Source organism: Barbatula barbatula (assembly GCF_947034865.1).
Source record: "Barbatula barbatula genome assembly, chromosome: 1".
Lineage (NCBI taxonomy): Eukaryota > Metazoa > Chordata > Actinopteri > Cypriniformes > Nemacheilidae > Barbatula > Barbatula barbatula.
This window is the reverse complement of record NC_136766.1, coordinates 18,471,259-18,497,618: the sequence shown is the minus strand read 5'-3', so window position 1 is coordinate 18,497,618 and position 26,360 is coordinate 18,471,259. Positions and strand designations below refer to the sequence as shown.

At 38.1% G+C, this 26,360-nt stretch overlaps 2 protein-coding genes across 3 annotated transcripts in view; both read right to left on the bottom strand.

The window, feature by feature from the left end:
* Positions 1 to 17,491, bottom strand: part of pias1a (protein inhibitor of activated STAT, 1a) — a 33,004-nt gene extending 15,513 nt beyond the window's left edge. The window contains exons 1-2 of one of the 2 annotated variants that reach the window (XM_079470092.1): positions 17,453 to 17,491; positions 5,492 to 5,930 (exon numbers count right to left, since the gene is read on the bottom strand). In XM_079470092.1, the coding sequence (XP_079326218.1) occupies positions 5,492 to 5,930; positions 17,453 to 17,476 (463 nt within the window). In that variant the 5' untranslated portion in view covers positions 17,477 to 17,491. Of the gene's footprint in view, positions 1 to 5,491; positions 5,931 to 16,481; positions 16,578 to 17,452 lie in introns of those variants that run through there. The other variant, XM_079470091.1, reaches the window with a different exon arrangement.
* Positions 17,492 to 18,773: 1,282 nt separating this feature from the next.
* Positions 18,774 to 23,966, bottom strand: skor1a (SKI family transcriptional corepressor 1a). Its single transcript, XM_079476038.1, has 8 exons — positions 22,272 to 23,966; positions 21,448 to 21,538; positions 21,164 to 21,256; positions 20,972 to 21,046; positions 20,343 to 20,417; positions 20,175 to 20,249; positions 19,941 to 20,006; positions 18,774 to 19,583 (listed from the first exon to the last, which is right to left on the bottom strand). Exons 1-8 carry the CDS (start codon positions 23,961 to 23,963, stop codon positions 19,486 to 19,488), a joined length of 2,265 nt encoding a protein of 754 aa, XP_079332164.1. The 5' UTR covers positions 23,964 to 23,966; the 3' UTR covers positions 18,774 to 19,485.
* Between the last annotated feature and the right edge of the window lie 2,394 nt (positions 23,967 to 26,360).

Here is a 26,360-nt window from a genome sequence, read left to right as displayed (position 1 = left end):
CATAATAAAGATCTGTGTTTATTATGTTCATAAAACAAAGGACGGGCCCAAAACACTCATTCATATTAAAGGAATTGTGTTCTCCTTATTTTAATTGTTAAAGGGGAAAGGTCACCTCAAAATAATTTTGAACACACCCACATGACGTTCAACATGTTTTAAAGACCTCGCAGCATCTTCAGAACACAAATAAACATATTTTACAGACATCTGAAAGATTTCCATGCCTCCTAATAGACATCATGTGTATAGTTGTTGTCAAGGTCCAGAAAAGTACTAAAGACATCCTTCAGGGTATATGCAGGAATCATAGAGATGAATTTACTACCTTTTTACCACCTCAAAAATATTTTTTTACTACCAACACGACATCAAGCAGCAGCCCTTTTTTGGGGGGGTGGGGGTTTATACAAAGCACTACTTACTACTTACTATAAGGGTGTGTTCACACCAGGGGTCTCCAACCTTTTTGTTAGCGAGGGCTACCAAAATATCCAAAATCCTCTAGAGGGCTACTTGTTAATAACATACTTTCAAACTTTAAACATGTGATGCCTTATTTTTACGCTCACAGAACCAAATTCAGTTTTCTTTCAGATATTTTTGCCCTTGAATATATTATAGCTTATAACACTTGCTAATAATAAACTTTCATGACGATGTAGCACTTGGCTGATCGGTATAGTCACAGATTTGTCAACTGTCTTGAGCATTATTGGTGAGCACTGTGTTTAGCGGGCACCTTACAGAGTTCATGCGGGCACCACTGGTTCACACCAAGCACGAATGAAGCGTAAAGCGCAAGTGATTTACATGTTAAGTCAATGCAAAGACACGATGACCTACTTGCGGTGCGATTCGCGCGAATAAGGCGGCAAAAATTGAGCATTCGCGTGATTCGCGCGAGGTGAAAAATCTGAACTTTTTAGTTCAGCGTTAACCAATCAGGAGCTTGCTCTAGTAGGGCCGTGAGCAAGCGGCAGAAGCCCCTAAGGCAGAAGCTGTAAGGAAGCGAATTTCACACGTGAATGATGCGAGTAAACTTAAAATGTTCAAGCGTTCAACACGCGAATAGCACGATTTACCGCATTTGGTGTGAACACTCTATCATCACACTGTCACACACATCATACATATTAGGTACACTAATATTTAATTGTGATCATTAAGTATTGTCATTGTGAATTATGTTTTTTGTAGTGTCGAGTTGAGTTTCAGTTTTCTTTCCTTAACCCTAGCCCTTGAGTTATCCTACCCATTTATTAGCAGCTTCTAAAAATGTGGACCAATGCCGAATCCAAGTATGTACGCCGTTTTATCCTTACCACACGCAAAACTTTTGGCTATATTGGCGTCAGTAAACATGTTTTGGAACAATTCCCCAATGCCCTGATTCGAATTATATGAATGATGGTTTAGGCACCAGAGAACCTCAGCCCTGAGGTAAGGTCTGCTGTCTGGCTATCGCTGTAGTGGTGGTGCTGGTGGCACTGGTTTGCTTGCTGCTGACCTTGAGTTGGCATGATTTGCCGCGACATGTGTAGTGCTGCTAACATCGCAAAACAACTAAATAGGGAGCTGCTCCCCACTCACTCGAAAGCCGCTGCTGCTGACTGTTCGATCCACTGTGTGACTTCATAGCGGTAATGCGGTTTCAGGTAACATTTATAGTTTTTTTGAAGACAGTGCAAAATGCTTCCCGGTCATTCCCCCTGACGGGCTTAAGCCAGTCTTTAAATGACGGGTCGTCAACCCAAGTTCGCGAAAACTTACATTTCACACTGTAAATTTGGTAGAAAATGGAAGCAAGTGGCTAATATCAACTGAGGCAAAAAGGAGGAAAATGTTGTTGGCGTCGCTGATAGCCTATCAACCACGGAACTACACAGTTTACATCTACGTCATTGCTATCAACTCCGACTCACTCAGGGTCCTGTTAGCACCGTATATACGTTTAAACTAGGCTAGATGAAGATAAAACATGGAGACACAAATATTAAGCAAAAAATGGAAACTCATTATATATTGGGGCGGTGATGAAAGATTTACTACGAAGTCAAATTGCGTTTGTTTCCTTTTACTACCTTTAAAGGTCCATAATTGTGGTAGATTCTTTTTACTACATTTTACTACCACGCAGAACCCTGTCCTTAAATTGATCCATCCGCTCATAGTGCCTCAATTGAATCTTTTTGAAGGGACAATAATACTTTAATACTAAAAATAACGAGTTTAATCGATATACTGTATTCTCCTCTATCTTGTCAGCGTTCACGAGAGCACTTCGACGCATGTGCATGACAGAGGATAATGTATCGATTAAACTCTTTATTTTGGATTTGTTTTTCGCACATAAAGTATTCTCGTCGCAAGAAAAAAACAATTTTGAGGTGAACATTTCCTTTAAGATAAAGAAAAAGTAGCGTACAATAATTTTGTTGTTAAAGATGTGCTTTAAATACAGTACACTTTACACTTTGTGTTGAAAGAGTGTTGAAAGAGAGTTTATGTATAAGCAATAAAAGCAAATCAATGTTGAGATTTACAAGAAATATTTTTGTCTTTTAAAATAAAGTGCACAATATACTACTTTTAAATCCATTGAATGTTATGCTTAATGCGCTTAATCAGGTAAAGTCATGCGATTCAAAATTGTAATAGTTGTCCAGCACTAGTTCTAAACTATAGCGAATAATGATAATGTGAGAAATGCTGAAGGTGTCTGAACAAATTTTGGTGTGACTGTGTGTGTGTCACGGCCCAGAAAGAAAAATATGAACTGGCACCAATAGTTAATTGTCAGGGTACCGTACGGTTTAAACAGAATATACACAGCCCCATTCTAAGCCTCTCTAGATGATTCATCTTAATGAAAACACGGCTCAGGATACTCAAAACCTTACATACACACCAATAAGATTCCCTTTCGGTCTTTATGCAGAGCACAGAAACCCAAGAAAAAGAAATGCAAAAAAGAAAAGTTTGACTGAAAAAAACTGTATGTAGCCTTTAGCACAGTGTTTTAACTACTATTTAATCATATTTTATGATGACATGCATTCTTAGCTTATCTTGCATTACTGTATTATGTTTATAAGAAATCTGTTTTGAACTGAACTTGACATTCAATGATGGGCTTAAGACCGGTCTTTCCACACTGAACTTATTATGTACATGATCAAAACCAGACATTACCTGTACATGTAGCTCCAGAACCTTATATACGATTTATTTTATCAAAGTAGTAACTGATGAAATGAGTCACCGTTCTTCTGTATCACAGTGTTTCTTCAGAGACTGAGATGCTGTTTGTTCATAACGCACAGCTTATGTTGTGTAAGAGTACAATCATGCTGCTCTGATTCTGCAGCAGCACCTCTGCTAATTAATTAAAGAAAACAGCATAATTTACATGAAGAAAAGGGTCTAGGTTATATGCTAAATGCCATTATATTACAGCACGCCGGCAAGTGATGGAGATAATGACGGATGTATGCAAAGTGGAGAATAATGATGAAAACTAGGATGATGGGATTATAACATGTTCATTACTTGCTTCCTGTAAAAGGGGAATGCTCTGCAACTAGTTAACTCAGCGATATATGCTTATGGTATAAAACCATAAGTCATATAATTGCTTAGCTTTCCTGTAGCTCAGTGGTAAGAGCATTGCGTTAACGATGCAAGGTCGTGGGTTCGATTCCCAGGGGATTACAGATACCTATGTATAAATGTAAAGGATAATGCTATGTAAGTCGCTTTGGATAAAAGCGTCTGCCAAATGTCTAAATGTAAATATAAAAATGAACATTGTGACATCATTTACTCATTGTCATACCATTTCAAACTTGTGTGACCTTCTTTGGTGTAACACAAAATATTTATTTTTTAAAGAATGTCGTTTTGCGGGAAACATACCATTTGCTTGGCTGCTAGAATTTTAAAGTTTGATTTAATCAACACTGCATATAGGAATTAATAGTCGGTTTTATATTTACCTGTGTTTCTCTCTCCTTATCTTGGGTGTGTGGTTCTAGGTGATTGCCTCTGTGCACGTGTGTCTGTGTGTGTTGGTGCATGTGCGTGTTGTGTGGAGTGTTTTGTGTGTGGGTGTGCCTGAATCTGTGTGTCTGTGTCTGTCTTCTGTGTTTTCACCTTTTCTGTTTTGACTTGTAAAAAGCGCTATATAAATAAAGTTGACTTGACTCAAACATTGGCAAGAATTTTTCATACAACATCTAAATGGCAAAATCTTTAAAAAAAACAAACAAAAGGGCAAAGCGTGTAAAGAGTGAACATAATGTTCACCAACTATGCCTAATAAATGTTAATTATTACCATGTATAAAACATGAAAACTGTGACATCTATTAGACATACACACAGGCACATGCTGTCTAACTGTAAAAAAATATCTTGTGCTGAAAATAAATTTCACACTGCAAACACTGAATAGTCTATCCGTCTGTACAGGCATATTTTTTATACATAAACTGTTTTGAATGGGTTCATGTGTTCATCTGTGATTATTTAAGTGTATTTTCGTGCAGAAGAAATTAGGAATGTGACTATGAACAACTTTTGGTTGGTTTTATCTCATTCTAGAAGCTGTTTCTTTACCTCTTTGAAAGATTTATCATAAAATTGTATTTAGTAAGCAAAGTATTATTTTTATAGTCAAACCTTCAGAACTGTGAATAGACATTCGATTTGCAGCACCGCCAAAACGCAAATATAAGGAACAAGTTCATAGTAGGTCTCAGCAATTCTGTGCAAGTTTTAGAGTTTTTGGGGCTGTATGATGGTGCAACTGACTCCAATACAAACCTCAATAATTCCTGTACAACAGTCTGGAAATCTTTTATGAGAACGCTGTGTGTTCTGAAACACTGTTTATATGTGTGTGTGGTAATAATGCCTGAGGCCTTCCTTTTACATTTACATTTTACATTTATTCATTTGGCAGACGCTTTTATCCAAAGCGACTTACAAGTAGTTTTTTTTATACAGTGTCACATTACTGCAGAGCAATCAGGGGTAAGGTGCCTTGCTCAAGGGCCCTTCAGTCATGACCTGCTGGCACTGAGATTAGAACCGGCAACCTTCTGATCACAAGCCCAACGCTCTAACCATTAGGCCACAACTGACCCCCTTTTTTAAATAGGAAAGTGTCTAGGGAACTCAGGTGTTTGTACTCATGAATTCAACCCAGAATGCAAAAGAGAGAGACAAATTACGAAAAGAGAGACGGGGATTGGTGGGAGGTTGGTAGTCTATTTGAACAACACTCCTCAGGCAAACGAGCACGCTGATGCCAAACCAGCCAACACCATTAAAATGCTAATGTACTGAAATATGGTTGCAGGCATCTGTACGGTCGCTATACAACACACAGATTTCTAAAGATGCATATATTTCTTAAATAAAAATTCTAAACCCTTTTATTCCTCCAGACATTTACACAAACAGCTCATATAGACACTCATACTCACTGAGACTCGTTGGTTTAATGAGCTCATCCAGCATGTCGTAAAAGGGTAGCCGCTGCAATTTGACGTCAGGGTGTACGGGATGCAGATTGGCGGGGAGGTGGGGCAGGCCCAGCTCATGTTTGGGTCCGAGGAGGGAGATGGGGAGCAGAGGGGACTGGGGTGCTCCATGTACATCAAAACCCAGCTGAGTGAGGCCAGGGGGCAGGGAGCCAGCCGCGGGGTGGACTCCTGGCAGTGCCAGCTCGGCTGGAGATACCAGCTTGGTGGGAAAGCGTCGCCTGTAGAGATCCTTGATCTTCATCTGGACGGCGGGGCTGCAGCCAGCTTTTAGAAGGTGTAAGGCTTTGGTCAGGAGCTCGTGCTTTCGTCCATGTTTGTTTCGACCGGCGTAACCCAAAAGAACCTGCAGCTCTGAAACCCGCAGGCTCATCACCATTTGCTATAGCGGAAGGGTGAAAGACAGAAACAGAAATTAGCTCCATGACAACATCACACCTCTTCTGTCAGCACAGACCAGACTATTTACTGGGCAAACACACACCAAAACATACTCAGAGAGCTCAGACAATGATATACACATCTAAACACACAAAAACGCTCAAACACAGACACACTTCCAATGAAAGCTATCCACTCTCCAACACACACACACTTTTCCCTTAGGCTAGGGTAGTTCAGTATTGGTTTAAGCTATGAAATATGCAGGAGCAGCACAAAACTAAAACACACACATACAACTGAAGTGTCACATTCCAGAGACAGAGAAAATAAACAAAAGAGGGCAAACAACACTATAATACACATTAACATAAACAAAAACGAAATAAACCCTTTCAATAAAACATTCTTTGGTGCCTCCTTTTTTTGTTCAGCGCAATCTGCCATAGGTTGGCTGTAAATTACATCTTATTAGCTTATCCTTTAAGCAGATTTTAGTTCATAATTAGCCACAATAAAACAATACAAAGATTAACAACTCAAGGCCTGCTCTGAAGTGCACGGGAGACCTCTGACAAACAACCTGTTTTTCATTTGATGTTTAAAACGAAAAGAGATGAGAGCATGGCTTGGGAAAAATAGCAGTGAGCAAACGAAAAGAGAGGAGAGCTTGGAAAAAATAAACAGTGAGCGAGCGAGAGAGCGAGCAAGAGAGAGAGCGAGAGAGAGAGCGAGAGCAAGAGAGAGAGAGAGGGCTAAGATATGAGCCGCTCGGCTTCCAAAACAAATTAAATCGAACACAAATACACAGAGAGATAGGGAGGCAGCTACAGAGAAAATACTGCATGAGGCATAAGACTGTTTCAAAGCAGAGTCTGTCAACAGAGATGTAGTGACTGCAGCTTACAATAATTTCTCTCATAATGACCCAGAACAATCCAATCACTCATTAATTTACTTACTGATCCATCATATTCCAGCAAGTGCCAGAGACTAATGCAGAAATAATGACAACTCATTTAGATTTTAGAGTTGAATAATTCTGCACCACACTAGAGCTAAAGCAAATATAGACATTTGTTCATATAGTAATCATTCTTCCTTGTCAAAGTCATTAACAGGTAACATGTACAGAAACATCTCACGAAACCAGGGGTGCCCCAAACGCACAGGCTCTGGTTCAACTGACGATTCCCTCTGCGCATGCCCAGGCTCCAGACTGACGTTTTTGCATAACACCGTCGGACGTTTTACATTCAATCCATTCAATAGAAGGAAGCGGCCTCACACTGTCCATCTTTTATACAGTCTATGCACAAAACAAACAAACATTACTAGGCTTGGGTATCGTTTGATTTCTGATTCTTATTGATTCCCTGTTGCGATTCCATTGTTAAAGTAGAACATTTATATATCAACCTGTATGGTCATTTAGCCTGCTTATTGACTAGTTTGCATTTGCAAATAATATATCTTTATGAGCACCGTTTTGTGTATACACATAGCAATAATGTTTTGTCTGATTTATTACAATTTGTGTTACCAAAATGTGTGGTTCCTGTGCTTTACTACAAATTCTATATAGTTAAAGGGGTATTTCAGATCAAGTGCACCGATTTGAAGAGTAATAAATGTTTCATTCATGCAATATTCTGTATCACTTCTTATTAATTAATACGATTTTATGAGATAAAGGAGTAAAAAAAGAAATCGGCCAAGCATATCAGAAATCGGCTGGCCTGATTTCTAAAAAGCGGCATCAGCCTGAGAAAAACCCATATCGGTCGACCTCTAGTGTTCACCACATGTAGTCAGATTGTCGTATTAGTAATGGCACAAGATGAGTAACATGAAATGTACAATCAGGGTACTGAATGGTACATGGCCAACCCGGCATGCTGTCTAAAGCAGAGACCAACGACCTGAATATTTCCTGAGCTTTGTCAGCAGCACTGAGCAAATACTGTCTCTTTTACAAGTGGCCGCAGTTAAATATGGGTATTTAGAAGTCAGGCCAGCCGATGAGCGATATAGGAGGTTGTTGGACGATACGTTTGCCCGATTTAAAAATAAAAAAAATCTCTCACATTACACAGCCTGCTGCTCATTACTGTGTTTTTAGTTATATTTACCTTTTAGCCTTTTTCTATTTTATAGGATAGAAGAAAGCCTGGTAGGAACGTAGACGCTCTTGTGGTTGAATGAGTTTAAACAGCCACAAAGGACCGCCTACGGACAATTTAAACTTTGGCTGAAGACTTAAAAGTTTGGTTTAATGACGAAAAACGTACCAAGCAAGCAGAATGTTTTCTCTCAATATCAGATTTTGAACACACACTTACAGTGTTCATATGTCTCGTGGCTGTCAGAGCAGAAATAAATACCGCTTCTCTCTGTATGTTTATCAGCAACGAGAAGACATTTCTCCTAATTATTCATGAGTCATGACAGCGCCTGGTGTGTTTCTATCTGACCCCTCAGAGAGAGGCGTTCATGGCACATGATAGTAAACTGATGGATAAATGAAATAAAAGCAGAACAGTTAACAGAATTTGTCAAAACACATATACCGATATATAAAAGTGAAATATACTACATGCCGCATATATGTGGGGGAAGGGCTTGAAAGTTGAAATTGAGGCGGACGGCTATTTGGGGCTCTCTGTGGGCTGGAGTTCATGTGGACCAGTACAGCTCAATGTGTCACGTTCTGAACTCAAAAAGACGGAGGTGACTTCTGAAAATAAAAAAATGGGGTTTCCCGACCAGCGGAATGCGATGACATCAAACGGTTGGTAACCCTGCGACAAATGCTAGTTGCCTCGTTAGAGTGCCCGTCTCCCATGCCGGATAGATCGCCGGTTTGAAGCCCGCTCGTCATGGATGCAGGCCTGAACAGTAGCAAACTCTTTTAGTCGGGAAAGCTTTTGCTCATGAAGGCCATCTGTGTCAGGAATATGGTATCGGGACCTGAGGACTTTTCCATCAAACGCGGTAACTGTCATATTTTAACTAGAACAGTTATACTTGCATTTTGTTAAAAATAAATACTCTGTTAATAAATTATATGTTACATTTAGTGGTTTCTGTAATACCGCTGTGCTTGAAAGTATGATCCTTGTAATGACCATAAAACAAGGAAATGATTAAAATATTTTAAGATATGGAATCAGATCACTTTCTCTCGTGCCCCGCCCCTCCTCAGCTCTTCTTCTCACAGCGTTCAACCCCATTTTTGTTGCATTTTTCAAAACAACAAGGTAGATAATTTTTTTTATCTGTTGAACACAAAATACATTTTGAAGAATGTAGGAAAGCAAACAGTTCTGGGGCCCTTTTGACTACCATCGTATTTTTTCCTCCTATAGTCAATAGTGGGCAAAATCTTATGTGCATTCTTCCAAATATCTTTCTCTGTGTTCATCAAAAGAAATAAATGTATACAGATTTGGAACAATCTGTAAAATTACTTGATATATAAGCAATACCTAATAAAGCGCTGTCATGAAAATACACACACTTTTCTTATGAATATAAAGGTATGTCCATTGCATGAAGTGGCTATAACCACTGCTCAGTGTTAAGGGAGCCTTTGAATGAGAACACAGCTTGACCATCGATTGAAGGACCAGGTGCACCTGATAAAGGAAATGTATAACTGCAGCCAATACAAACAGTACAAAGATTACAACTAGCCAATGTTTAAACAAAATAATAAATAGTAAATCGATCACCTATTTAATGAAAAATGTCGTGACAAAAAGTGCCAGTTTCTCATTTCTGTAAAACAGTTCTCAAAATCTTCGCTCTTTAATCCCAACGCAAGCAAATGTACATAAGTGTCTTTGTGTGTTGGCTCATGCTGTTCGGGATAAATCTGTGCCAGGTATAAGCTCTAATATTTTTAGCATGGGTTATTCAGCTAAACATTCATCAAAGTCACAGAGAAAAAATAACAAAGTTAAACTAGAAACTGCATCACATACAGGTAAGTGCAAAATATCAGTGCAAAGTAGATGCTGAAACAGAGAGGCACCTTCCCGGCACAGGTGTACAACATGTGTTCGGATATTCTGTGTTTGGGTCTCAGGTGCATATGTGCTGAGGATGATCATATTTCCTGAAGTGCAATTTCAGAGGGTGAAGGTATGACTAACAAAAGACAGAAAACCACAGTGTCCCTTCATCTTCTCAAATGCCGTTCTGTTTGCTGCTGTGACAGAGGAACAACAAACATTTAAAGGGGCCTCAAAAACACAAACTTTACACCCATAATCTTTCTCTTAAAGGGATAGTTCACCCAAAAATTTTAATTCTGTAATCATTTGCTCACCTTCGAGTTATAATAAATCAGTATAATAAAAAAAATCTGATGAATACAGAGAAAGATATTTGAAAGAATGCTTATAACACAACAGATCTCACCCCCCATTGACTCCCAGAGTAGGAAAAAATACTTTACCCTTTTTTACTTTACCCAAAATTATGTTCTGTTGAACACAAAATAAGACATTTCGAAGAATGCAGGACAGCAAACAGTTCCGAGCCACTTTTGAAAAACATCATATTTTTTCCTACTATGGAAGGCAAAGGGGGGCGAGATCTGTTTGGTTACAAGCATTCATCCAAATATATAAATTTCTACAGATTTGGAACAACTCAAAGGTGAGTAAATGATGACAGAATTTTCGTTTTTGGGTGAACTATCCCTTTAAGATAGAAATACAATTGGTGTGCCAGCTCTCTCTCCTTCTCCTTCTCTTTCTCTCTCTCTCTCTCTCTCATCCCCATCCCCCACGTCTCCAGCCCTGTAACTCACTGGCAGTAGATCAACACTCACATACCTCAGTGCTTTGTGTTTCACCAACACAGTTCCAGTGATGCACACACACACACACACACACAAAGGGCACGCACACACACACATATTTATAAAATCATACTGATCACTACATGATATATTCTAAAGGCACAGAAATGAAAGCTGTAAAGCAAAATCCCCAGCAGAGCCTCACAACTGTCTACAAACACTGTTACTAACAGTGTGTGTACTAAATCAAAGAAGCTCTCAGGAAAGCACTAACGTTCACAGATCATAGAACCTAAATGTATGGTAAAAAATATTTACAAAACAGCTAGTCCATAGTATAATGTTACAGTGCAATCAGGCAATGGTTTATATTGCAGGCTAAGCGTTTGATTGGTTATGGACAGAATTACTAGGCATTTAGTGTCAACAAAATATTATTTATGGCCATTGTTCTTACACTTCAATTCTGGAAAGCATTAATGGAAATAATTTTTTTGTTGCTACAACCATAATCCATCATCTTAAGAAATCATGAATACTGGTCGACCAATCTTGATTTTGGCAAATTAGATCTACACAAAATTTCTGTACTGTAATGTAAACTTAATTTTCATAAAAACTTTCAAAGCATTGCCTAAATTTATAGATTGGCAACCTGCACTGCTGTTGGCCAAGACAACAATGCCCTCAATGTACTGCTGACATATCATATATAATTGAAACTGAAACTAGGGGTCGACCGATTATTGAACTGTCCAATTAAGCATTTTTATCGACTAACGACAATTCTTCTGTTATGTCTTAACACGCCGCCACATCTTTTTTTTATTACTGGAGAGAAAGACTTAAATACTACAGAAATTTTGGTCATACAAATAAGACTAATGCATGATTTGAACCGTGATTTTATTTGTGTTTACTCATTATCTCCTGAATGTTTTGCTTTTGTAAAATAATTAAAATATACTGGCTGTGCTTTAGGCCGTCTCTCTCTGTGTGCATCTTTCTGAAACGCGTCATTAAAACAGATTTAAAACTCTGCGAATATTCATCACAGAAACGTAAAGCATATGTTTAAAGAAAGCTTGAAGTGTCTACTTTTAAATTATCCAATTCATATTAATATTCTTTATTCTCTGATCATAGACTATGTATGAAAGTAAAGACAGGTGCGGTTTCTTTTGCATCAGCTCGTTCAGTGATCCTTATTTCACATGATCCGCGCAAGCCCCAAACAATGGCACAACAAAACAGCTCTTCGTTAAATATGTTGATTTTACTGTTTGTTTGGGCGATGTCTCTTTTCACATGTGCGGATCTTCAGAGAGTCCTTAACAAAGAGGAAAGGTTCTCTTTAAAAGAAATCGCTACTCTGAGGATAAACGGTTTCATTGTAACGAGCAACATGTATCAAGTGGAGGATCTTTCCGACAACTATTGTTTGTTTATTTCCTTACTGACTACCATAGTCTTACTATAGTTAAAGTGTAGTAACCATGTTTTTTGGCCAAAGTTTTTGTCTGAGCTCCTTTTTATTATTAATTTTGAACATATTTAAATGACATATATCGGTTCAAAATATTGGTTATCGGTCTTCTTGACCTGTAATAATCGATATAGACATTGGCCCTGACAAAGCCATATCTGTAGACATCTACCTGAAACAATTAAGTTTACATTAAAATTTGTATAAACCACACTTTTAAATCAATTGTTTTCAATAGGACAGTTGAATAGATGGCACTAAACAAGTGGAAGTTTCCTTTTAATATCCTACCGCATGTACTTGCTCAAAAACAAGTGAATATATAAAAACCAACAAACTGCAATCTATCAATGTGCACTCAAAAAAATAAGTTGTTGAACAAACTTAATTAAATTGTCATGATTCTGCTGCATCATGTCATGTTTCTCTTGGTTTAGTGGCAGGATAATGACAGAACCTCATGTTTTGTGTGGAGAAAGTCATTTATGGCCCTTATGGCTTGCCATACACGCTCTTCAGTCTCGTCTCTGTTCCCGCCTCTCCCCATTAGTTATTTCATGCCCCGCTGCTGTCCCTCTTGATTTGTTCCCTTATTTAATGCCCTTGTGTCGTCTGTCTTACCCTTCCGGTTTGTAGTGTTAATCTAGTTTACTTATTTGTAGTTTATGTCTAGTGTAGTTAGTCTATGTTCCTGGTTACCCTTCATGTTATACCTTTGTTATGATGTTTTACCTCCTTGTGGGTTTTGTCTTGTTAATAACCCCTTACCCGCTGTCTGCCCTTGGGCCCTCTGATTGCACTCTCTGTTCCTGAAACTTTTCCACAAAATTTAAATATATTTTCCCAACAAAATCTAATTGGTTTGAAATGATTGTTGTTACCTTGGTGTATGAACTAAAAAAATTTATTAGTCTGAACTAAATTGAAAATCTGTTGGATTAACATGAAACAATTATGTTACATATCAGTTGCACATAATAAAATTATGTTTACTCATCATAATATATCTGTGTTCAAGTTAAGTAAGTGTTAATGTAAAGGCAGCCAGTTGTTATGGCAGAAATAAGCCTTTTTAAGTTTTTTTTTAGGGTCATTCACGGTGTTCTAATGTCACCAATTTTTTTATTTGAATTTGAAAAACATAACCTGCCACTAACTAAGTAAAGGCACCACTCTTCTGAATAATGGTAGACACAAAAGTAAAACTATTGCAAATTGAACATTGAAACATCAATAAATGAACATTAAACATTAAGAAGTATCTCTCTTAAGAGGAAAACACATGAAACAACACTTAATTAAGAAACATTCTCTTCAATAGGAAACCGTCTGCCAGTTTTAACAATTGTGTGTTAACACAACACAAATCATTCATGTAGGCCAAACTTGAATGGATTACGTTAGATGACTAAACATACATTTTTGACAAAATCATGTTGTGTCAAATAAAAAATTAAAAGTTAATGTAACTTGTTTAAATCAAGTAAACTTGACAAGTAGCAAAATTCCTTTCTTTTATGTGCATTAGTGTGCAAAACCTTCATTTTCTTGCTGTAAACCAACATCTACAATAACCAACACCAAAGAGAGCAGTCTCAAACACAAACTTTTCTCCCTACAGGGTCATTGAAATCTTAACGGATCCCATCAGTTCATGGTCTAATGCCTGGACACAGCCAGACTACAGAGAACTTTCTGCAGGAGACACAATTAAGAACTCAGCCCAGACCCGAGAGCACAGCATGAATCCAAAGCATGAGCAAACTAGAAACCACAAAGGTTGAGTTTTATTTCCTGGAAGAGACATCAATATGCTTAACTGTGTTTATAGATGGAGCATTATTAAATTCTATTTGTCAAATCAATTTGAAAGCCATTAAATAACACACAAAAAATGGTAAAGACAACTTCAATTGGGTGCAATGAGAGTGCACTTCAAGATTAGACCACACTATATCTCTGTCCCAAAACCTTGTTGCATACTTGCCTTCTATGACAACATCTTAGCTGAAACTGAACTTTGTGTGACTGATTTGGAAAACCATACACAGACAGTGACTGTGTATCAATGCAAAACCTAAATCTGACAAAAATTTAGCCCTTTTGAAAATGCCTTAATTCTGCCGATATACAAAGCCCATTAGGTTTTGATTCAGATCCAGTAACGCACTTTATTAACAAACATGACAGCTTCTCTGATGCCGATGCGTTTTCATTGAATCTGGGTCTGGGTATGAATGAATCACTGTCTTATGAATGCAAAACCTTAAAATCTAATCTGATGACCATGTAACGCACACTGTGGTTTAAATCAGAGCCTCGTTCATCTATTATGCTGTCATATGTGAAGAACAAGAAGAGACAGGAGGGTTTAATAGCTGATCAACACATTAGTCCTTGTCCAAACAGAGTATGAGAGCTGCGCTGACTACACACGTTTATAAGCATATTATGAGCAATTGACCTCAGATCAGCAAGATATTATATACACAAAAGATATTATATACATTAAAGACATGATATTATATACATTATTCAGTACTGTATTGAGAGTGAGACTTTGCAGTGCGAGCTAATCCCCAAGGAAATTACTATAGGAGCTAGCGCCAGGTAAGAGAACATCTGTTGAAGGGAGATATAACACACACACACAACCACAATCCCCCAGCTTAATCACCTCGGTGTTGATGGAGGCTATATGTGTGGCCTGAGATATCTGCCTACAGCCTGTGAGAGGTAATGTGCACTTCGGTATGTGAATGTGGGAGAGACTCTCTTCGAATGGATAAAATAATGAAACCAGGAATGTGTGCGCACTCAAACTGAATTCCTCTTTGTGATGACGTACAACAATAACAAAAAAACCCAATGAGGGAATGGTACACAGGCTTCGAGAAAAAACAAGCATGCTCTCCAAAACAACTTCGGTAACAAAAACTAACCTAACCACTTTGACAATTGTATAAATTAGCATTGGATGTGAATCAAAAATAGTATTGCTCCTGTGAGAAAATGCTTTGAAAAAGTCACACCGAACGTTTCCTGTTTGTCAGTAAAGCAGTGACTTCTATATCGCATTTAGTGTCTTGCCTTCATTGTTAGAATGTGCAGGCGCCCTTTTGCATTTTTAGCGAATTGGCCAACTTTTCCTTTTCATTGAAAGTACAACTTTTGCTGACCAACAACATAAGATAGTACATACCTGAGGAATTCTAAAGCCAAATCCCCAATCAGATTGTCTTTCTGGGCATTAAATGTGTTTAAATCAATCTAAATAACGACTATGCTACAATTATTACTAGAGATGTAATGATCCATCATAAGCCGGTTGAAAATCTATTATAATATGGGACGATTCAAATCGGTTGAGCTGTAGAAGGAATCGCAAAACATGTTTTGAACATTGGGGTCCACTGTGTTTACTGCAAACTTGGTAAACGTGGATATGCTGATATTTCTAAAAAGTGTTAGTTTGTTTATATTAAAGATAAATTTATATTACTCATTTTATATTTGATCTGGAATTGTATTTAAAATTGCAGTTTAGTTTTGTTATTGTTTGACTTAAAATATATTTTTATTTTACAAAGAAATGTGCAGCATTTGAGAGTAATAAAAGGGAACGTGTTCATTTCTAATTTGTTTCTCAACTCATTTTGTAATTGTATTGTGTGAACCGTTCATGAAATCAGTATCGTCTCCTCGCAAGCTGAGTGAATTGTTACATCTTTTATAAAAAATTGTTGGATACATTTAGTTGAGGCCAGCAGCCAGCATATATGCCCCGAGGTAAATTACTGTTTATAAAAGACAAATTCTGCAAAGATCTGATCATTTAAACTAAACCCACATTCACACTTAATATTACCACTTAGACGTGATGGTGATGTGCATACGTATCTTTTTGACACTACACAGAAGTGTTGACATCTAGAGAGACCTAGAGGGCATTCTGGAGACAAATAACATCAGTCCATATTATACCTCAGCAGGTGCAATCGGCCTTATGTAACCAACAGTTTCCTCCATCTACACTACCCACACCTTCAAGCCAGTCTGCAATCTGCACACTTTTAAGCCATGTTTAGCTAAAAAAAGCATCAAGGACAGACAGTAGGTTGGTATTTAAGACATCAAGAATTACAGGACAAGGAAACAAGGCTAAAGGCAAAGCAATGAAAGATTGAATGAAAAAGAAAAACATATGTTACTGTAAGCACATGAATTGACAAACACACATATTTTTAAATACTTACATAGAATTTCATGCTGTGTGTGAACTTGCTTTTACTCTATCACGTGACAGTAACTTTCAGATACCAGAGACATTAAATCTATAAAATAAGCTTGCCAAAATCGTCTAAGCAATTAAACAAACATGGGAGACCGCGAATGGTTATTAAAAACCGTCTGGAAGAAAATAAATAAGTAACACACAACTCGATTAGTTGATGTATATCTCTATTCTCACACATTTAGGGGCTCATATCACCTGTCATTTAGACAGCCTGCTCATTGACTGTCAAACGACTTCAAATAAACTACACGGGCATATAATGAGATAACAGTGGACTTACAATAAAGCAAAGCCTTTTCCAACCCCGTACAGACAGAATGATGTCCATGTGCCATGGACACCGGTTCTGCCAGATAACTCGATCTGGCATTGACGGTTTTTAATACAACAATCATCTGAAAGTGCCTGCTGATAAAGACAATTATTGGCAAAATGTAAGCAAGTCTGCTTAACGCGCTTCCTCGAGCTTGATTGACAGCATGTCAACAGCGCTCGCGCACTACTTGTAAAGCCATGGAGCTTTCTAGCAATCCACAAGTATAAGCGACCGCGTCACATACTAATCCCCCAAATGTACACATACGGTCTAAGTACGACAGATGTTACATTAATAAATAAGCCAAAGTGCAAGTTCGTTCTTCAACGAATGGTCTGAACCTGTCGTATTTGGGGAGAAGTGATAAAGTTAGTAATTCCCCTGAGGAGAGCGGTGGACAGACAGCTCCCTCTACATCAACAATAACACGCTGAAAGCTTTCTACAAGCGCGCCACTGCAAAATCACTTCCCGTGCAACTTTAGCTACAAAAACTGCGTTTCAATACATTACGAGACTCTAGTAATACAGCAGACAAGTAGTGCGCGTACTTCAAACGGCACAATAAGATCTCCCTGTTCACTATCCGACTGGAAATCGAGAGCAGCGTTTTACCTTTAGTTCCGCACTCTCCGCCATCTTGTGACTGCTAGCGCAAGCGTGACGTAGCCGGGTCACGTGGTCTGCACGCGCAACTCTTTGCTAGCTAACCGCTAGTTTTTCAAATATAACGCAAAATACAAACGCAACGTCCGTCTCTGCCTTGATCCAGTAACCAAACGGGATTTGTGAATGTCACGATCGTATGTTTGCAAAGGCAATGGTTTACGAGGACAAGGGCAGATATGCAATAAGAACAGGCGCGAGTCCATAGCCTATATCTTTGTTTAGAAAAAAATGACGTTACGACACAAGAATGGTCGCAATGCCGGGGATCATATTTTGCTGAGTGTCTAAATGTGATTCACATGTCATGTACTGTCCTAGTCCTGTACAAATATATTTTTACATGGCGGTTTTTTAACACGGTTTCTTACAAACGCTGGAATGTCCTTAAGAAGAGCAGTTAGGCAAAAGCCCTCGAAACCCCCAAAGTTCGTTAAGTAACGCATGTAACTATTTATGTTTGTAAAGTGTATAGACATCATCAGGCGTCATGGGATTGCGTTTGAGACACGCCAAAGACATTCGCATAGCAAAGCAATGTTACGTATTCTTTAAAGGGATACTCCAGCCAAATATGACAATTCTGTCGTGAATTACTATAGCAGTCAATGGTGCTTCAGGACTGTTTGTTGCGAACGTCATTCCAAAATATCTCTCTTTGTGTTCAACCGAACAAAGAAATGTATACATGTTTGGAACAACTAGAGGGTGAGTAATTCATGACAGGAGTTTCATTTTTTGGGTGGAGTATCCCTTTAACGAACGTAAAATGCATTTACAGAGAGCAAAAGCTATCAACGAAGACGTTATCGTATGACGCACCGACGTTTAAATTATGCTACCGACAATGTGCAGCATCGAGATTTTACCACTAGATGGGGGTGTTGTATTTCAGAAACAAACACAGCTTTGGTAAAAACACAGCGTTTGCTATGCGCAGTTCCTGCAAGCAAAAATGTATGTTTATCTTTTTAGATCAGTCTCGATGTTGTAAATGTAATGAAAACGTGTAATGTAATGAAAATGAAACAGCAATGTTTCGTTTGAAATCATATTGCAGTTTAGGCTTTGAGACCATAATTTGTTTTTTTCTTAGGGCCTCTGTTTAATGGTTTCTCCAGTTGTAACAATCAATGACCAGTAATATTTCAGGTAAGACCTATGCATTTATTAATTTGCATAAAATTTATTTAACGATTATTTTTATATAAAAAAGAAAACATGATAAATCCGTTTAGAAGCATTAATATTAAAAAACAAAATATTTTTTGATTAAGTCAATGTTTTTATTCAAGAATGAGGCAAGAGATAACTTTATTGTGGAAAAAACACTCCAGAAGTCTTATAACATTTAATTTGAGCACTTCCATGTGGAATAACAACATTCTTTTCTGTATTCAGATATTTTTTGGAGAATAAGAAATAAGTGCTAATTTTAACTTGTTATGGTTAAACAACTATTGTTAAATAGATGTCTGGGTTGATTAAATTTGGATAGGTAGGTCTGAGATGTTGCTTAAATAAAGTGCTTAAGATTTTGATACAGAATTGATTTGGGATAGCACATTTAGAGAATAAAGGAATGTAAAACACAAATACATAAATAATGGGAATAATCAACAATTTCAGTTTATGAAATTTCACATTTTACAATTCATTGCACATTGCCACATATCATGTATTTGTACTGATTAAAAAAAATCTACCTATTTACATGAATAACTATTAATTATTTGAACATTTGTTGTCATCCCGTAAATGGACTTGATGTCCTCCTAGATGTTTCCATCCACTCTGCAATGTTCAAGGCAGAGCACACAATGCCAGTGAATGCTTTGGAGGGTTTGCAGTTCAGAAATCCTTAGGTTTTAGTGTGCATACATTGAGAACACCACCCACAGAGAATGGTAATGCAGAATTCCTTGAGGGGAGTTGTAGAGTTTGTACTGTAGTGTAGTGCCTCCCTGGGATGCAGCTGTAAGTTAAGGTGGTAAGAGGGGTTGCTTGAAGGTGCAGTTCCCTGTGCAGTGCCGTGGAGTGAGCATTTTGCAGGAGAAATGGTGAAGAGCGTCGTGAGCTTCTAGGAAAAAGTTAAATTTAGTGCCATGATTTACAAAATCAGGGGTAAATATATGTGGGTAAAACTATATATAATCTTTTACTGAATCACACTATGTTAAATCGAATGTCACACAATAATGTATAATTAATCAAAACCTTTTTCATATCTTATGAACATGAGAAAGGTTTACATTTCATTAATTACATTCATTACTATAATTTTGCATATTTCAGTACAGTAAGTAACTGAAAAAGAAGCACTTGCATATTTTTAGTAGCCTACACAGAGCAAATTATATAAAATAAGTTATTACTTTTTGTTTCACTTTTATTGAGCATAATGTGTGTAATATTTTGATGACACATTATAAATTACCTTTAAGCTTCTGCTGAATTGCATAACGAGCCTTTCTCTCCTGATCCAACTCGTTGCACAATGTGTCTAAATAAAATGAAAATAAAAAATAATAAATCAGTTGGGGAGGAACTGTTTTTAATTACCCATGACCTGTTTTTCTTAAAATACAGTTTAACTAAATATGCAAGTGTCACTTTTTCGTTCTCCCTTTTCTGTAACTTTAGCAAGACATGCCTATAAACACTAGCCTACCTCTTACAATCTGCAGCTGCTGGACCATCTCCTCTCGATAAGACAGCTCCCTCTTCATTTGATCCTGAAAATTATCTGTTAGAGTCAACATATATTAAAATAAAATAGCAAAGGATTTAAATAATAATTACTTTGGCTTTTGTACCGCCATAAAAATGTCTTAAATACCTTTCAAACTTTGAAATTCCCGTTCCAGTTTTTTTCTTAGCTCCACTTGCTCCAAGAGCTGCTTTTGGAGTTCCTCTGTGAAATAAAAATCAGTTAATTGATCATATTACTGTGATTTTAATTAGCACACATAGTCCAATAGTTTTTGATCAAGCTACTGTCTTTTTAAGTCTTTTTAAATATCAAGAGACGTGTCATGTCTTTTTACTCTCTGTTTGGTTTTCTTGTTTTAATAGCGCTATTTAGGTTACTAAGGCAAAACACGCGGGCCTCATGTTTTCAAGCATGATATTGCAAAATAATTAGGACAGATGCCTGAGGGGTGTGTGGAAAACGAGCGATGTAGATCGTCTGCAGTTCAAGGACAATTCTCAGTTATACATAATTGCGTAGATATTGCACGGTTTATATATCCACAGTGCATTGAGAAGGTGATGATAATGTAAACAATATGACTTATAAAATACTTATCTTATACAAGATCCGTCTTGTCGAAAAAACGTGGTAGTCTTTTAATAATTTGTAAAGCAATCTTATGAAATGTACAATGTATAATTATTTTCTTTTCATAAAAATATAGGCCTAACGTATATAATAAAACATTGTTCGAAATAAAAGTTCTCATATACCTTTTGCCATATTCTCGATGTCTTTCTCGAAAAAACGAAACCTGTTGTCTGTACTACTTCTCAGTGCGGCGGCGTCTGCAATAACATTGGGAAGGAAAATACTATTTATATCACACACATATTTAAGCCTATGCCAGCAATACAAAAATCACAAGATATGAATTAAACAAATATTTTAGACAGGCTACTTACTTAGATTATCTTTCCTAATGCTAATTTCGACCGGACGTGATTTTTGCGGTTCACATTCGTCTTCCGTAAGATTGTTGTGTGACGTGTGTGAGCCTACAAAGCAAAATTATATGTTTTCAGGCCAACAATAAGAATAATTAAATAAAATAGCGTATAACTCAACGTTAAAACAATACACTCTTAAAATACAAGTGCAAGTTATTCAAATCAAGAAATTCAATCTCATCACATAATACATACATCCAAATTGATTTATATTTTAATGCGTGAATTATATTTCTAACCGTCTGATTCATCAGCGCTGCGTGAAAGTTTAGAAGTAGAACAGGGCAGTGTGTTCTGAAGAGACGCGATCTCCTTTTCATGTGTGTACACCTGCAAAAATGAACCAACCATTAAAAATAAATACAACCCAAATTATGCATCATTTTGTTGTTTTCTTCCTCGATCACGAGCCAGACAACATATTGTTATTATTAGTACTCCTCTAATGATCGGAGAGGATTTGGATACATCAAGACGATTTGCTCGTATTATAGGGTCAATTTGATCAGATGGACTTACAATGGGAATCATTTTCAGTCAAACGGGGGCAGTAACCACAGGGGAGCACTTTCACCAAAGCATTTATAACCCGCGGGCAAAATCAGACCTCACCATTCGTTCTAAACGTTTAATTTAGCACAATTACGCGCTGCTGCGTCCTTTCATTTAGATCAGTGTACATTAATAAACATGGAATTTAGACGACCTATATCCATAACAACGTAAATTGCAAACAGTTCAGACATAGAAACTCTGAAGCCCACAATTAAGCACAATTACTCGCTATTAGAGTTAACTGCTATATTCAGACAAGTGCTATTCAGAGTAATGGCTGCCTTTATTCAGTTTGTATTTAGTTTGCTCAAAGGAATAAAAAGATGCTCAGTGCTCAAAATAATCACAATGCTCGGTATTTAAAGAGAATACAGATGACAGCCCATGCTACATTCGGAGCAATGAGTGCCATTTTGTTGCTTAGAGCAATCGAACACGTAGGCCTTTTTAATTCAAAATCGAATTATTATTGTTACATTAATTTTAATTGTGTGAGTTTCATACTCACGTCATAAACAGCGATATCGTTTTTCTTTCCAACCTGCTTGCTCTGCTTCTGATCAGAATTTTCGCTGAAATTTGACTGGTCATCTGGCTGTGGTGTGTGTCTGTGACTGCCCAAAGAGATTTCCCCCACGGGACTCTGCCGATCATCCACTGAAAGTTGTACAGACTCCTCGTCCTCCGGCAGTCTGTGGGATTCGACGTCGACATCTGGCTCTTCCCCACTGTCCACACACGGAGAAGCAGATCTGCTAGAGCTCTCACTCACGAAATCTGGTGACAAGTGGCCAGTATGGGCTCCGCCGTACGCATCCCTGTTCCCGTAGAGCTTGGCTATACTCTCTGCGTCTTTAACGACTGGTCTGAAAGCTGAAATATAGCTGATCTTTCTAGGGGTGGTCGGTTGACCCTCAGTTGACCTTGCCTCGTCCCCAGATTTATCTTCATCGTTTCTGAGTGACTGCGAGCTGGAGCATCGCTCGCTGTCGAACAGACTGTCTCTAGGTGTGTTTCCCCCTCTCTCACTCTCTGAAATGTCTGTTTCCGTTTGTCGCCCAACTACGAGGTCTGTGTGTGGTTTTGGTTGATATGATGACAGTGGCAGGCTACCCGTGGTGGGCCAAAACATAGGAAAGGATGGATAGAGACCGTCCTTCGCTCCGGGCCAGAACACACCGGATACGTTTGCCTTATTTTGCTCACTTACTCCATCGTCCTTCTTTTGACAAAGTCCAAATGCTGGAAAACTATACGGATGCGGGAAAATTGGAGGTGGGATCTTCTGCAGCATGCCAAAGCTCTTACTGGGCACAGGGATGACCGGATAGTTACGCACAGTGTTGGTCAAACTGAGGCTGCCACGGCCATCATCACAGCGCAAAGTTTTGTGGGGAATATCAGGGGACCTGGTCTGCGTGATGTTGCCGGAGGCCTGTGGTTTTAGTGGAGATGAAATTTCCGACCCACTCCCTGGCATTGCCCGTTTTCGGCTCCCACCGTTGAACATGGCCTTGACGTCCTCCCACGCGTGACAAATGTCTTCAGACAAGCTTTTATCGGTCAGTTTGAGGTGGCGTCTCCACGAATTAAAATTAGCGGCGTCTGGCTGCGTGTATTTGGATTCAGGTGTGCGGTGAGAATGAAAGATGAATTTGTTGGGCGAAAAATACATATTGCAATAAGTGCACTTGATGCATTTCGCCCTTGAGCTGTTGTACCTCGCTGGAATGAAGCTTCCTCTGCTTCCCCACGCGCACTCGTGCGAAACGTCAAATGCGAAATTCTCGGGTAATTTGGGAGGATTGTGAGCTCCGAGGAAAGATTTGCAGAGACGCTCGGCCTCGCGCTTGGTGATCATGCCACAGCGGCGCGAGGAGATGGGCATGGCTCCCGCGCGTCTCAGGATCTCCAGCTGCACAGGTGTGCACTGCACGCATGTAACTCCAAGAGCCACGCGTCTGTTGTGGATTTCATTGTAGCTATAGTTCTTCAGTAAAGTGTTGGAAATTTGCGCTAGACACAGTCTCTCTTGACCGTCTATGACCAAAGAGACGATGGGCACTCCATACAGCCCAATCTCACTCACTTGATTTGGTTTCAGCGAGCTGGTGCCGGAATAAGGCTGCAGTTCTTGCTTTGAGTTAGGGGAAGAACAGGCATCTCGTCCCGCAGACAGCTGACTAGGTATCGACTCCATTCCTGAAGTCTGTGGAGTACAAATGAGAATGTCGAAGTTATATTCAAATTCATAAATGATCACGAATAAGGGAATTACGATGGCTTTGTCCTATTAGGCTATGTTATAAAAATAGAAATAATAATAATTAGCCTATTAGCATTGCGCTAAGAAAATACAGCTGTTAATTTCTATTTTAAATGTCTACCTAAACCATGTAATGTTGGTTTCAACCACTATTTTTGAACTAATGTTTCATCCTTAATAAAATAAATTGCTATTGAAAACATTTAGCTAGATTAAAATGTTACTGACACGTTTTGCATTAATTACAGATTATAGTCCGGTTAATAATTTCAATAATACGTCATATTTATTCTTATTAAATTAGAAGCCCGAAATTATTATTCCCTCAAATGTTCTGGTTAATAAACTCACTTCTCTAATCTAACCTCCACCACTCTTTGACCTAAGAGCATGCATCATTGCTTAATGTCTCCAAATCGGCTCAGAATCCGGAGCGATTACTTAAAGGCCTCTTATCGCTCTAATACGCAAAAGGGGCAGAAGGGAAGCATCTTTTAGCTACACCAATGAGCTTAGCAACAAGGAAAAGAAGCACTAAGCCGCTTTCTGTGTAATTACATAGCATGTGCTGATCTGTTAATAAAAGTCCTATAATTTATAGTTAAGACATTGCGAGAGGAGCTTTGCGAGAAAATCTTACTCCCTTAGATGTCTTCCTAAATGTACATTTTTTAACGTTCAAATATTCTTTATATTTACCATTATATATTATGTTAGCTGCCCGTAAATTACTAGGTGCTGTAATTTTTCAAGGAACGGTAGCCATATGTTTTAAAACACAGGCAAACCTTTTTTCCATATTCAAAACATCCAAATTACGTCTTAAATAATTTAGCTCATCTAAACACGTTATTTCAAGAAAATACATCACTTTAAATCTAATCAACTTCTAAATATGAAAACAAACATACCTTTAATCAGGTAAAGAGGTCAGATGAGTAAGTCTTTCCGTTAGATAAATAGGCCTGAAGGAAGGATAAAAAACGTCCGTGACTCTTCTACAGTGCGCGAGGAGAACTTCGAGGTTAGATATAGTCTTCCACTCTCCTCCCTCTTAAAACCGCTTTAGGCTTTCCATCCCACTCAGCTCTCTTGCGTGGTGATGGGAGCGCACACGGAGTGACCACATGGCAGTCCCGAAGCTCGTGCCTCTTCTTAATAGGTTGTGCGCGATCTACTTCAAAAGAGGGGACGCCAAAAGAATGAAAGGCACACCCACTGAGATCAAATACGATTCTGGTATTAACCGTTTGCTGACACAATTACCAAATAAAGATCACCGCCAAAAAAATGAGCTTGATGATAGATAGATAGATAGATAGATAGATAGTTAGATAGAGATAGAGATAGAGATAGAGATAGAGATAGAGATAGAGATAGAGATAGAGATAGATAGATAGATAGATAGATAGATAGATAGATAGATAGATAGATAGATAGATAGATAGATAGATAGATAGATAGATAGATAGATAGATAGATAGATAGATAGATAGATAGATAGATAGATAGATAGATAGATAGATAGATCAACAAAGGATGCCACCAAAAGAGGTACACATTGCTGATGACAAAAGCAGGACGCTAAGTGCCATTTAATCGTTTTTGCGCACTGGCGGTTGCGCATGAACTATTAAGGCGGTAGTAGAAGCATAAAAAACAATGAACAACGTTAAATCATGCTTTGTTATTTTACTCAAAACGATTCAATCCACACCTGTTTTTGTTTCTCTAAGACTAATAAGTTTCCCACGAATTTTAGAATTTAATGATGTTCACATTTGAGTGACACGTCAGATATAGCCGACAATACAACATTATGAATTTTCATGAATCATTTGCTCGAGGCCATAGGTCCGCAGGCCATGCAGTCTAAACTGCTATTAAAGTCTGACGGTCAGCGCCCTTTACGTCACATGTCTCACTGTGAATGATACACATTTGTTAAACACACCAGCCAGTGAGAGCGGCTAGTGTGTACAAACAGTGATATATCAGAGCAACGAGCTGAGGTAAGTGGTGCAACCCTATATGGCCGTATTAACTATTTAAAACCGGATCAATGCCCTTCAGTTAACCCCACTAAGTCTTGACGTAAAGATATCAATATGGGGCCAGACAAAGTTGTGCTGTCCACGATTTTTTCCAGAAATGTTTCGGTGACGTTTTCACCAGTTATGTTTAATTTATGGAAATCGGTGGTCCCATAGGTTACTTCTGAGACTTTAAAAAAGATGGAAAAATTGTAGGCCTTCAATGGTAAAAAGTCACACTGTTAAATTTAGCTTCTTGGATATTATTTATATACAGTTGTTTATTTTAGAAATAAAT